The following is a 14,392-nucleotide window of genomic DNA, read 5'->3' on the forward strand; positions in this document are numbered from 1 at the left end:
TTTCTCCAATTAAGAGATTGTCTTGGATGTATTCTGGCAGAGCTGACTCAAAAACTCTTCAAGCCACGTGGTACATTCCTACCTGGGGGAAGTGCTAATTTGCTAACTCATAAGGGGTCAGGTTCCTCCAGCTTACGTTTTAGTTCAACTTAAGCCTATTTGCTGAAACCACAGGCTAAAACAAAAGCCACATTCAATCGTAACCAAAGCCAAAATAGTAACAGCAGCTAGGGCAAAATACGGAGCAGGGTCTTAATTCTCACTCCCTTCGCTCCAGACATTCGCCTTCCTTTCTAGAGAAAAAAGCCTTTGGAGCAATAAACCAAAAGAGTAGTTTTCAGCAACCCCTTATTACGTGGGTCGTTGCCATTCCATTGACTTTTACAATCAAGTTATTGCAGTACACTGAATTTCTCAATTGTAGAGCAGAGCGTGGCCTGCTATTTAAAAAAAAAATGAGATTATGGATTTCTACCTATATGCTTACTTGCCTTCTCCCCACAACTACTAGCACCACCACTACCACTACTACTACTTCCTCCTCCTCCTCCTCTCTTCTTCTTCTTCTCCTCCTCCTCCTCCTCCTCCTTCTCTTTCTGATCAGGTAATAAATGTGTTTACAGGATGTCCTCAACTTGCAGCCACACGTGAGCTCAAAATTTCTGTTGCTAAGCAAAAGAGTTGCGAAGTGAACTTTGCCCAACATTTGACGAGCTTTCTTGCCCCAGTTGTTAAGTGAATCACTGCACTTGATAAGCCAGTAACATGGTTGTTAAGTGAATCTGGCTTCCCCATTTACCTTGCTTCTCAGAAGGTCGCAAAAGGTGATCGCACGACCTCAGGATACTGCAGCCATCAAAAATGCAAATCAGCTGCCAAGCATCCGAATTTTGATCACGTGACTCTGGGGGATGCTGCAACGGTCGTTAAGTGTGAAAAACAGCCATCAGTCACTTTTTCCAGTGTCGTAACTTTGCATGGTCACTAAATGAATGTTGTATGTCAAGGACTATCTGTAATGAATACATTGGTCAGTATATACAGTGTAAGTATGTCTGGCCAGATATTAAATACATTTACATACACTCGGTAAAATTCAATTCAGATGACGGCGTGGGTGTCGTTTGTTATACCAATCAAGCTTTGCCTGAAACGTTTCATTGCTGAAACAGCGAAAAGCCTTGGAAATGATCCCAGCATGGCAGGAGCTGCAGGAAGTAATATTTTAATAAACCTACCATTTTGCTCAAATCATCCTGAAATGTATTCCTCCTAACTAAATATTCCCCTGGATGGGTGGGTGGGCAGACTTTTGCATTCAGTAACTGTGACTGCAAGTCTAGGGAAATCCCTGAAGGACCATTGGATGGTTTTATTACTAATGCTGATACGCAGATCTGGTTGACATCCAAGCACCTTCGCTAGGCTAATATTCCAAGATGATTTATTAGGGCCATTCATCTCATTCTGCCTATTTGGTGAGGCAATGAAAGGGCACCAATTTGTGTATTAAAAAGTTCCTTCCTGCCTTCCTTCCTGGCCAATTGAATGACCGCCTGTGTAGGTGTGCGTAGGTGCATGTATGTCTGTATGAATCATTGATTCGGGGAGGGTTAATTTATGGTTTGGGTTTACTGCAGGTGACATTCTGAGACCTTGGGCTAAAATCCAGGGATATGGAACTTGGTTCATGGAGAACCGACACAGAAGCAAAGACAGCAGCAGTGTTCATTGGGGCAAAATGGCAGATAAACTTGTAGTTTGAGCCCACTCCTTCTGGACAAGGATAGAGCATGCATGCATGCACACACACACACACACACACACACACACACACACAGAGAGAGAGAGAGAGAGAGAGAGAGAGAGAGAGAGAGAGAGAGAGAGAGAGAGAGAGAGAGAGAAACAAAGACACAGAGAGAAAGACACAGACTTTGCAGATGCTACTAGACAAAGCCAAAGTATGAGGAGTCCTTGGTGCTTGCTTTTTTTCTTGCAGACGGTTCATTATCCAAACTAGATAACATCATCAGTGCTAGTAAGGAGTGCGGTTTGCTGTCAGTTTATATTCTAGTGGCTTGCCTTGTCAATGTTGGTGGGGGGAGTCTTAGAGTTTCTTTGTTTGGGCTGTTTGCTGTTGGCATCTTCGACAGTTTTTTGATCGGGGCATTATGTTAATCTTGGAGTTAATCTATGCTGATCTAGGTCCCGATTGCTAATGGAGAGGTGCTTTTTATTCCTTTTTGGGGCTGGGTGATTGTCCCTTTTCCATAATCTATACATGCTGTTAATGTCTATATATTTTTTTATTCCCATTTATATCCCGCCCTTCTCCGAAGACTCAGGGCGGCTTACAAGCTTAGCAGTAGCCTTCATTCTATGTATATGCCTGCTTATTAGGGCTTTCACACACACCCCAAGCGGCATTATTACAAAGTCAGCTTATTGCCCCCAACAATCTGGGTCCTCATTTTACCTACCTCGGAAGGATGGAAGGCTGAGTCAACCTTGAGCCTGGTGGGATCTTCAAACTTGGCCCTTTTATGACTTGTGGACTTCAACTCCACAAGTCTTGGTGGAGCAGTGGGCTAATGCCTCCTTAAGTAACACCAGCTGCCTGCAATTAGTGCAGGTTCGCATCCCACCAGGCTCAAGGTTGACTCAGCCTTCCATCCTTCCGAGGTAGGTAAAATGAGGACCCAGATTGTTGGTGGCAATTAAGCTGACTTTGTAATAATGCCGCTTGGGGGGGGTGTATGAAAGCCCTAATAAGCAGGCATATACATAGAATGAAGGCTATTGCTAAGCACATTTGATTTGTGCTTCTTAGATTGTAAGCCGCCCTGAGTCTTCGGAGAAGGGCGGGATATAAATGTGATTAAAAAATAAAAAAAATAAAAATAAAACTCCCAGAATTCTTCAGCCAGGCATGCTAGCTGAGGAATACTGGGAGTTGAAGTCCAGTCAAAGTCATAAAAGGGCCATGTTTGAAGACCCCTGATCTATGTGTCTATTGATGGCTGATTTGTCAAAGTGCCAGGTCTTCTAGAAATCCCCTGGTGCTTTTGGACTTGGCTTGGTCTAGGATGGTCACATTTTCCCAATGGTAACTATGGTTAAACGTCTATATCAGTGATGGAGAACCTTTGAGAAACTGAGTGCCCAAACTGCAACCCAAACCCACTTATGTATCGTCGGGTGCCGGATGGACGTGGCCCATTGGGTGGGCGTGGCTGCGATCATAACGGGAGACTAGGTGGGATTAAAAAGTTCAATCAATCAATTCCAACTTTGCAAGATCTTTTTTTTTCCACGAGAAGTTGAAATTGATTGATTGATTGAAACTTTTTTTTTTGCACACAGCAGCAGAGGCCCCAAACGAAAAGGTTTTATAAAACCCAGCTGAAGGCCTAGGACAGGGGCAATGGTGCATGTGCCCACGGGTCTATATGTTGGGAAATATAGACATGTCACAACATGTCTATATGTTGTGAAATTAAAGAATTTTCATCATGTCTTCTAACTGCTATAGTTGGTGTTCATGGAGTCACTCTGCTAGTCTTCTGCCTGTTTGTCCTACATGCCGTAGAGGCTGTTTACAGTCCTTACACTGTATGTTGTAGAATAGAATAATAATAATAATAATAATAATAATAATAATAATAATAATAATAATAATAATAATAATAATAATAATAATAATAATAATAATTTGGAAGGGACCTTGGAGGTCATCTAGTCCAACCCCCTGCTCAGGCAGGAAATCCTATACCATTTCAGACAAATGGTTGTCCAGTCTCTTCTTAAAAACTTCCAGTGTTGGAGCATTCACCACTTCTGGAGGCAGGTTGTTCCACTGGTTAATTGTTCTAACTGTCAGGAAGTTTCTCCTTAGTTCTAGGTTGCTTCTCTCCTTGACTAGTTTCCATCCGTTGCTTCTTGTCCTGCTTTCAGGTGCTTTGGAGAATAGCTTGCCTCCCTCTTCTTTGTGGCAGCCCCTGAGATATTGGAACAATATCTATTTTTCTCCTATTTTTTCTTCCGGGTCTGATGGGTCTTTTGGTTTACTTGGAAAGTTTTGGGTGACTTTAGTTGGTTTGTGTGCTACGGTGATGCCATGTAGTTGTAATAGTCTGTTAGTGGTTTCGGAGACGTTTTTGGTGTATGACAGCTTTTTATCCTTTTTTGCAGCTTGTGTTGGTTGTGCTATGATAGGTTCTGTCTTTAAGGCTTTCTTAGAATGCCATGAGGATGGGAGTTACATGGGTCTCAAGGAGATCTCATTCTAGAAGACAGGCACCATGATAGAGGAAGCGCACTTCCTGAGTCTCAAGAGATGACACTGCTTAATTGAAGGAACCTGGAGTAAACCAACCTTGTTGGATTGTTTGAGGGGTTGATACTATGGGCCAGGCCCTAGGCCAGGCCCTAGGCCAGGATAGCTGACTCAGGAATTCTGGGAATTGAAGTCCATGAGTCATAAAAGAGCCGAGGTTGCCTACCCCTGCCCTAGGCCACGTAGGACTCTATAGGTCATAACAGATACCTTGAATTGCACCTGGAAGCGTAATATTTATTTATTTATTTATTTATTTATTTAGTTTTCTATACCGCCCTATTCCCGAAGGACTCAGGGCGGTTTACAGGGCAATATTTAAAAGACAATATAAATTAAGATAAAAATAGTATTAAAAAGAATTAAATTAATAATAGCCCAACAATAAAACAATGTTAAAACTTAAATCTAAAAACCCCCTCAGTCCAGGCCACATAGATCGAAAAGCCAGGTTTTCAGGTCCCGGCGAAAGGAGCGCAGGTCGGGGGCAGTCCGGAGTTCCACAGGTAAATCATTCGAAAGGGCAGGCGCGCCCACAGAGAATGCCCTCCCTCTGGGGATCACCTGCCGGCATTCCCTGACCGGCGGCACCCTAAGGAGGCCCTCCCTATGGGAGCTCACAGGACGATGGGAAGTTGATGCCAGTAACTAAGCCCAGTCTTGGAGAGCAGAGTTGTGCAGTGGATATACCAAAGCATGCCATCATGTCTGCATAGCTGCATTCTGGACCAGTTGCAGCTTTCAAGCACCATGTAGAAAATATATTGCAATAGTCTGACCATTGGACAGTGCAATTGCTGTAAAATGTAGGAATTTGGCCAGTGCAAAATAGAAGGATTTTCAGATGCTTCTGTTGAAAACCTTACAATGGTTCCCAGCTGTTTTCTGCACTTCAAAGTGTTTGTTTAACCTTTAGAATTCTAAATGATTTCATTCCTGACTATTTGAGAGACCGTCTCCTGCAGGCTTCCAAAGATGCTCCCATTGTGAGAAGCTGGCATACGGTCTTTCTCTCTCTGCCAGGAGTCTCTGCAGGAGAGGCTCCAAAAAGTCAAGATAGTCTGCTCAGCCACAGAGTCAACAGCCTTTGCCCTTTTTTATATGCAGGTAAATGCAAATGCGATGCAGATAAAAGAGGGGACAGAGCTTCAGTCACCCAGTCATGACTGACATCTCGACATTTTGGATGCACACCCCTCCAGGGACACAGCTGTTCTCTTCCTTTAGAACATCGGAAAAGATGGATCTTATTCACCAGCCTTTTAACAGTCAGTGGCTAGGGAAGGGAAAGGAAGGGAAGGGAAGGGAGGAAAGAAGGAAGGAGATTTTTTTCCTTGTAATCCCAACATGCTCTGGATTTCCTGACCATAATACCCAGAACAGGAGCGTTTGAAGACAGTCAGTACAATTCCAGTCAGATAAAATTTCCAGATTATTTGTTTATTGTCTTGTCATTTCTGTAACTGCTTTCCTTTAAGACAAGGGGTGTCCGATTCAATTTCATTGAGGGCCGCATCAGCATTATGGTTGCCCTCAAAGGGCCAGATGGGCGTGGCTGGGTAGGCGTGGCCAGGTAGTCACAGCCAGGTTGCTATGACTAGGTAGGTATGGCTGGCTGGGTGTAGCCAGCTAGGTGCAGCCCAGCCCCGCTTCCCCAAGGGGGTGCCCGGCCACGTTTACCTCCTCCTTGAGGCTGTTGCTGCTGTGCTCGCTCTCCTTGGCCAGGTTGCTCATGGTGGGGGCGGGACGGCGTGTGTGTGTGAGGATTGCGGGCGCCACTCCTAGGTGGCTGTTTCATCTGGCAGGCTGCAATGGTGGCTTCCTCTCTGGCCTCGCGAGCTGTGTAAGTGCAGTGCGGGCGGGGCGGGGCCGAGCACGGCTTATTGGATGCCCTTGGCTCACATCTGTCTAGCTATCACTGCCGGCCAATGAGCAACCGAGGGGCCAACGATCTTCAGCTGCTGCCGGGCACCACCATCCAGTGGCGTAGCGTGGGTTGTCAGCACCCGGGGCAAGCACCCAGCCGCTGCACTGTCCCTCCCCCAGATAGTCCCTCGCTCTCTCTCTGCACCGCACCGCACGCCTGGCACCCCCCCTCCACAGTGGGCGGCACCCGGCAGCTCGGATCGGATTCGCACAGCCAGCACTGCAGTGAGAGAGAGTGAGTGAGCCAGGCAGGGGCAGAGAGCTGCGAGTGCGAGCGCGCCCCCCCCAGATGTTGCGGCCGGTGCGGCCAGCCCCCCCCCTGCACCCCCCACGCTACGCCACTGCCACCATCCCCTGCATGCTCACCGCCTTCTGTCCATGTGCCCAGGGGGAGCGCCAGGCTGGAGTGGGCCAAGGTGGTGGGTGCCTGTCCCTCATCACCTCCAGGCCAGCCCCACGGGCCAGATCTAAACACATCACGGGCCAGATCTGGCCAACGGGCCTTGAGTTTGACATGTCTGCTTTAAGAGCTCATGGTGGTGCATATAATAGTCCATGAAGCTGTATGGCTGAGAATGGACTGGAACAGGTGGTCCAGTTTGATCCAATTCTGTTGCCACTTCACTACCTGGCATTTTGTGTCTGTCTCCAAAGAAGCCAGCATTGCCAAATGTAAAATTCTTCTCCAGCTCAGTTTCCAATTCAAGCTGGAGAAAAATACCTTCTCATAAATCAGTAAATCAAGCGCAGGCTTTCCAGGCTATCAGCTTCACAACAAGAATCCCTATTTTGAAAATGCATTGTGTGTACACATCACCACTCGAGAGTTAGGAATGTACAAAGGAATAATGGGGTCAGTATGGAAATTAGAAAAACAAATCCAATTTGGTGAAATAACCTATTTTTGTTCAGCAATCGTTAATAATCAACTTCTTCTGCTGATTTTAGGACAGACTCCACCTGGTGTTGTATTACATCATTGCAAAGAAACTCTAGATCTGTTATGTATTGTGTAGCAAAATAACAAAATACTGTATTCAGTAATCATTTTAACTTTGCAATAATAAAAATTTCAGTGGGGTTAGAGAAATTCTAGAAAAGTAAATGTAAAACGGAATCCGCATGGGAAAACCACTAGTTTTTTCTTTATGTTTTTCTAAGCATAAAAACCAGAAATGCATATCCTATTTTGCACTCAAAATGGAAGGATTATTGGGGAAAAAATCTATCAAATAACTTATATTTGTAAGTGTATCCTTGGCATTTCATTTTGGTAGATTTAAAAGTGTATGAAATCTGTAGTGATGTATATAAAGCACTCAGTCAACACTGATTGATTTAGAAAGATTATACCTGGTTTGTAATTGGTTGGGAGGCCACAAGGAAACCCTCTGGCTATGTATTAGACTGAGAAGCAGAAAGGACATTTCAGAAGAATGCAACACAAAGTTGTTGTAGTTGCCAAGAAAACAATATCGCTATGCAGTCATCAAGACTCAAACTCAGTTCAAGGAAACTTCCAGCACAAAATTGACTTTCTGTACATTTTCCGTCTAAAGCACACAGGGAAGGTGATATTGGTACTAAAATCCTGATCTCGGTTGCTCCCGTTGTATTCCACAATTTATTGTTCACTCTGTTTCTTCTTCAAAGCTGTTTTTTGTCTCTTTTGTACATAAGGAGGAGAAACACTCCCTCTTTTAACGAAGTCACATGGCAAACTATTTGTGTGCCTATTTTTTTTAAGTGCTTTAAAAATATTCAGTGAAATCTCAAATTTATTTCATCACAATGCAAAAATCTTCATATGCAATGAACTAAATTTCCAGGCAGTGTACAAAATGACTTCATTGCCTAAAAATTGAGTTTTGCTTGGTGATACAAAGCAAACCACATGTCCATTTGGACAATGATCAGGCAAATCATGTAATTTGTATCATTTGCATAACATCTTCAAATGACATAACATTTTCTCAATGGCCTTTCATATTTAACAGACAATCTGAGGTTCCCTACCGTAGTCTGTTAAACAAGTTGATATTCTGGAAAGCTTGTGCTTGATTTATGAGAAATTTAACTCATTAAGCATTTTTCCACTTACTTCAATTTCTTTAAATTCTTTAGGCTGTCATTAAATTTTACTTCTGTACTTGACCAAAGGTTAACTCACCAGATGGTTTTTCAACCTCATGGCATTGAAGATCTCTTTCAAGTTTAAAGTAATTGCATTTCAAAGGTGTTTAGAAAGTGAGCCTTAATAAACTTAGTGTCCTAAAAAGACTTTACCACCGCAGTTGAAAGCTTGTTGGCTTCCTTCATCTCCTAGTGGTCAAGTCCTGTGAAAAACTGTTGACTGCAATTTCCTTGTGAGGAGCTGCTTTTTCAAGTACGGGCGGTCAATCTCTTCTCCTTTATTCAAAGAGGTCTTCTTACAACAGGCTTGTCGCTGGTCTGTCAGTCCTGGCTGTATTGTTGTCTTGTTTGAAGATGTCTAGTTTACCAGTTCCTCAGAAGTCAAAATCTGCTTTGCCATAGGGCTGTTTTAAGAATACTGTATAAGCAGTGCCTTGCAGGATCAGAAGCCTAGCCCACAAGTAGGCAACCATGGCTCTTTTATGACTTGTGGACTTCAACTCCCAGAATTCCTGAATTCTGAGAGTTGAAGTCCACGAGTCATAAAAGAGCCAAGGTTGCCTACCCCTGGCCTAGCCCATCTGTCTGTTCTCACATGGCTATCCAACTGCATACAGAGGCCTATTAGTTTCCCAGAGATGGCCTTCAGAAGCATTCCCATTGCCATCAAGGAACTATATCGTAATGTAAGTTTGTCTAGTAGGCCATCAAAGACCTGGGGGATTCCTGAGTTTTGATTGTAGACTGTCTTCCTCCTAAGGGAGGGAAGAGAATACTTGGCATCTTCTCCCCTCCAAATCAAGGGCATATTTCCTAGCACAGGTAAGAAAAGAACTGCCTTTGGAAGCACACCTTGCTAATACCCTAACCACCTTCGTAGGGCATCGTCATGCAGAAGATTTGTTTGCTATGTTTCCCATAATACCAGGGCCTGGAGCAGCTTCTGTATCCATGATCTGGGAAATACGGAAAACCATGCGAAAAGCAGCAGTCCCGTTTCATGCTTGAAAAACACAACAACCCTTTGGTTTGGCTTGGAAATAAACCAGGCGGCCAAGCTTACGTTGTCCGTTGTTTTTGCAAGACCCTGCATGTGACTTCAGCTTGGTAAAATAAAGAGCTTTCAATAAGCTGCAAGGTTTCAGAAAAACCAATGCTGGTGCAGTGATGTCTCCACCGTTACAAGCTCCGTTTTCCTCACATTTCCCTTTCCATTCGCAGATTGTGGACGGTAAACTGTGGTTCCAGTTGGATTGTGGGGCTGGTCCAGGCATCCTGGGAATTTCAGGCAGGACGGTGAACGATGGGAGCTGGCATTCCGTCTTCCTTGAGTTGAACCGAAATTTCACCAGCCTCTCGCTTGATGACAGCTACGTGGAGAGGCGCAAAGCTCCCCTTTATTTCCAGACCCTGAGCACTGATAGCTCCGTTTATTTTGGAGCCCAGGTACAGGTGGATAATGTCCGAAGCTTAACAGACAAGAGGTCCACCCAGGTCTTGAGCGGCTTCCAAGGCTGTTTGGATTCCATCGTCCTCAATAACAACGAGTTGCCTCTCCAGAACAAACGCAGCAGCTTTGCGGAGGTGGTGGGACTAACCGAACTGAAGCTTGGCTGTGTGCTGTATCCCGATCCATGTGAGCGGAACCCTTGTCAGAATGGAGGAACCTGTATCAGTGTGCCATCTGGGGGTGAATATTCTCACCTTGTACTCGGGATTGTTCAGGGTGTGTGTGGGGGGGGGTGGCTTGGTTTTGCCCTCGTGGTGCAGTGGTTAAAGTACGGTACTGCGGGCAAACTTTGCCCACGGTCTAGAGTTCGGTCTTGGCTGGCTCGGGGTTGCGAGAGAGACCCATGGTGGCGCAGTAGCTACAATGCAATATTGCAAGCTAACTCACTGCTCACTGCCAGGAATTCGATCCTGACTGGGTCAAGGTTGGTTCAGCCTTCAATTATTCTGAGGTCAGTGATATGAGGATCCAGATTGTTGGGGGCAACATGCTGACTCTAAATCGCTTACAGTGGGCTGTAAAGCACTATAGGACAGTATATAAGTCTAAGTGCTATTGCTATGGACTCATCCTTCCATCCTTCCAAGATTGATAAAGTGAGGAGCCAGATTAGGGAGGGCAATATGCAAACAATGCTTACATTGTAAACTGCCCAGGGAATGCTGTAAAGCACTGTGGGGTGGTATATACGTCTAAGTGCTATTGCTATTGTGGCTTCAGCTTCTCATGCCAACCCTCTGTCCATTTGTCGATTGATTTTCAGCTGCCGAGAGAAATTGGAAACATCCCACATTTCTTTCCACGCAGCATTAATTCACAGAGCCGTCGGTGGAATAATATATTCCATTTGTCTTCGGTCAGACATATTGACTTATCGTGTCTTGGGCAGCATCCCCCAAATTCACAATAATTCCTTGCACCCTTAATTGGTCTGAGTGTCCCTAAATCACTTTTTTCTGTAGAAGATTGATTGGGGCTCTGCGCTGCCATCAATCATTCCAATGATCTCCTAACTTGTCCAAGGTGCCAGGCTCTGGATGCATCCAACTTTGGCAATGATGATGATCACAGCGATAATGATTTGTTGTTTGATATGACAACACATCAATTATCCCAAAGTCTAACCCTCTTCCTGTTGCAATGTCTCCTGTTCCTCTGTGAGCATTGAGTAATAATTCCTCTTTATTCTGAACCTGTGCTGTGGCTCTGGCTGCACTATGAATAACGTGCTATGAAGAGAGATTAAATATTTAGTCTGAAGAAGAGAACTTTAATGGGGAGTATGGCACTGCGGGAAGTAAGGAAGATAAAATTTTACTTGCTGGAAATACAGAAGAATGGTTTCCTAAGGGAAAGAGACTAAAGTGTTTTTACGTCCAGAGCAAGCAGATAGCATTCAGAAGGGATTTAGGCAGACATCTTGTACTAAATGGAGTATAAGGAGAAGGTATAACATAACCATAAAAAAGGCTGAGCGCCAAAGAATTGAGGCCTTTGAACTATGGTGCTGGAGAAGACTCCTGTGAGTCCCTTGGACTGCAAGGCGATCAAACCGGTCAGTCCTAGAGGAGATCAACCCTGACTGCTCTTTAGAAGGCCAGATCCTGAAGCTAAAACTCAAATACTTTGGCCACCTAATGAGAAGGAAGGACTCACTGGAGAAGAGCCTAATGCTGGGAAAGGTTGAGGGCAAGAGAAGAAGGGGACGACAGAGAATGAGGTGGCTGGATGGAGTCACTGAAGCAGTAGGCGTGAGCCTAAGTGGACTCCAGAAGATGGTAGAGGACAGGAAGGCATGAAGGAACATTGTCCACGGGGTCGCAATGGATCGGACACGACTTCGCAGCTAACAACAACAAAATAACATAATCAGACTTTGATTATGTTCTGAGATTATGTTAAGATTCTGCTGATATAATCAGTCCTGTAGAGCAGGGATCTCCAACCTTTCTGGCTTTGCGGACCACCGCACAGGGGGTGGGGGTGGAAGAGGGAATAATTCTGTGCAAGCAGCAGGTGTTCCTGTGTGCAGCTTCATTTACACAAGCAGCAGGTGCACACGTAAATGGAGCTTCCCATGCAACCACAAGCGACCGCCTCTCGCAAGAATGGAGCTTTCTGCGGTACCACAAGTGACCAGCACTCACGCAAATGGAGCTGTGCATGTTTGCCCGCTGCTTGCTCAACCCAGGGGTTGGAGACCCCTACTACAGACTTGATTTCCCGGTGTGATCCCTAACCCTCCCTCAAATACCTAAAAGGATATCACCTAGAACAAGGTTTCCAAACTTGGCAAGTTTAAGACCTATGGGCCTCAACTTCCAGAATTTCACATGCTGGCTGGGGAATTCTGGGAGTTGAAGTCCACAAGTCTTTAAGGTTGACAAGGTTGGAAACCCTTGACAGTGAACAAATGTAGAAGAATATCAAAAAATTAACTTATCATCTTAGAGGCAGGATACAGAATAGGGGATTACAGGAAAACAAATGCTCATTGAATCCAAGAGAGTGGTTTAACAGAAAAACCAATTATCCAGTTTGGTGATTGAGCTCTTCATTGGATACGTTCAAGTAGAGATAAACATCTAGAGCAGGGTGTCAAACTCACAACGTCACGTGACGTGTCGCGATGTAGCACAACTTTTTCCCCATTGCCGGAGCTGGGGTGGGTGCAGTTTCAGCACGACGCATCTGGCCCGGGGGCCGGCAGTTTGACACCCTTGATCTGGAGCAGTGATGGCGAACCTTTTAGAGACCGAGTGCCCAAACGGCAACCCAAAACCCACTTATTTATTGCTGGGTGCCGTGTGGGCGTGGCCTACTGAGTGGGTGTGGCTGTGGTGGTCATGGCAGACTGGGTGGGTGTGGCCAAGGTGGGTGTGGTCACCTCAATGCTGCTCATGATGAGGGACGCCTGTGGGGGCCGGGCAGAGTTGGGGGAGATCCAGGAGGTCTCTGGCGGGAGGGGCAGCAGGCAGGAGGCTTGTTCTGCGGGGTGAGGCAAGGCAGGGCGGGGGTGCCATTGTTGCGGAGCAAGGCAAGGCAGCAGTAGCTGCTGCCTGACACCATTGCCCCCCACACAAACAGAGGCCAGCGAGCATATGGGGGCTGACGGTGTCCGTCAGCAGCCACAGCCTGCCGATTCCTCGACCGGCACACACTGGGCTCCGTAGCTGGACAGCTGGCCGACAGCTGAGAAGGCGATGCAGTTGGTCGTGCCTGGGAAAAGGACAGCATGCGAGGCCAGGAGGGATGGGATGGGGGAGGGAAACCAGCCATGCCAGGATGCACCTGGCCACATGGGACCTCGAATGGCTGGTTGAAGAGGGACGGCTGCCATCTCTGGGGCATGGCACACGTGCCCACAAAGAGGGCTCTGAGTGCCGCCTGTGGCACGCATGCCATAGGTTCGCCACCCCTGATCTAGATGGACATATTTCAGGAGGTGCTTCATTGTGCTAGGCAAGATTTTGAATAGCCCTTTTTCGATCTATGGTTTTATGATTTTTGAAAGTCCCTTATCCCCTTTTTATGAGCTTTTAGGAGGGATTTGATTCATATCAGGACAGATTTTAGAGCCATCCTCGTAGGGTACATTATATATTCCTTATTTACTACATGCCACCTTAGCACTGGAATTGATGTAGATTTGTACCACCTCCCTATCACATATAAAGGTAAAGGTAAAGGTTCCCCCGCACATGCGTGCTAGTCGTTTCCGACTCTAGGGGCCGGTGCTCATCTCCGTTTCAAAGCCGAAGAGCCAGCGCTTGTCCGAGGACGTCTCCGTGGTCATGTGGTCAGCATGACTAGATGCCAAAGGCGCACGGAACGCTGTTACCTTCCCACCGTAGTGGTCCCTATTTTTCTACTTGCATTTTTTACGTGCTTTCCAACTGCTAGGTCGGCAGAAGCTGTGACGAGTAACAGGCGCTCGCTCTGTTACGCAGCACTCGGGATTCGACCCGCCAAACTGCCGACCTTCTGATTGACAAGCTCAGCGTCCTAACCCACTGAGCCACCGCATCCCTCCCTATCACATATACAACATGGAATATAGAAGCACAGACCCAATGTTGTGAGTGTGTCTTTACTAAAAGGGTCTGCCTCTACTTGTATTTGAAGCTCATGCCAATAATTTTGCATTTGGTCCTACTGAAACAACCTTCTCCTTGAGGAAAAAAAATGAAATAGTATTCTAATGCATAAATTTCTTTGTGATTAATCCCACCTGTTAGAAATGAATTCTCAGTGGAAAATGTTTTTTCTGTGTTATTGACAAGCTCTCCATATAGGTCAGAGGTCCCCAACCTTTTGGGCACCAGGGACCAGTTACTTGGAGAGAGGTTTTTCCATGGATCAGAGGGGGCGTGGTTTTGTGTGCTGCCTGCATCCCACAGATGGGACTTTGCTTGTTTGTGTGGACCAGTTCCTGGCATGCCACGGACCAGTACTGGCCCACGGACCAGTGGTTTGGGGCCCCTGAT

The 14,392-nt window shown here is 45.9% G+C and overlaps 1 protein-coding gene across 1 annotated transcript in view; it reads left to right on the forward strand.

Moving 5' to 3' along the window:
- FAT3 (FAT atypical cadherin 3) overlaps positions 1-14,392 on the forward strand; it is a gene marked incomplete at both ends in the record, with an annotated part of 425,634 nt that overhangs the window by 383,589 nt on the left and 27,653 nt on the right. Inside the window, one exon of the mRNA XM_081327912.1 lies at positions 9,617-10,085. Coding sequence (XP_081184038.1) covers positions 9,617-10,085 — 469 coding nt within the window. The remainder of the gene's footprint in view (positions 1-9,616; positions 10,086-14,392) is intronic.

This window comes from Vipera berus (assembly GCF_964194415.1).
Source record: "Vipera berus genome assembly, chromosome: 4".
NCBI lineage: Eukaryota > Metazoa > Chordata > Lepidosauria > Squamata > Viperidae > Vipera > Vipera berus.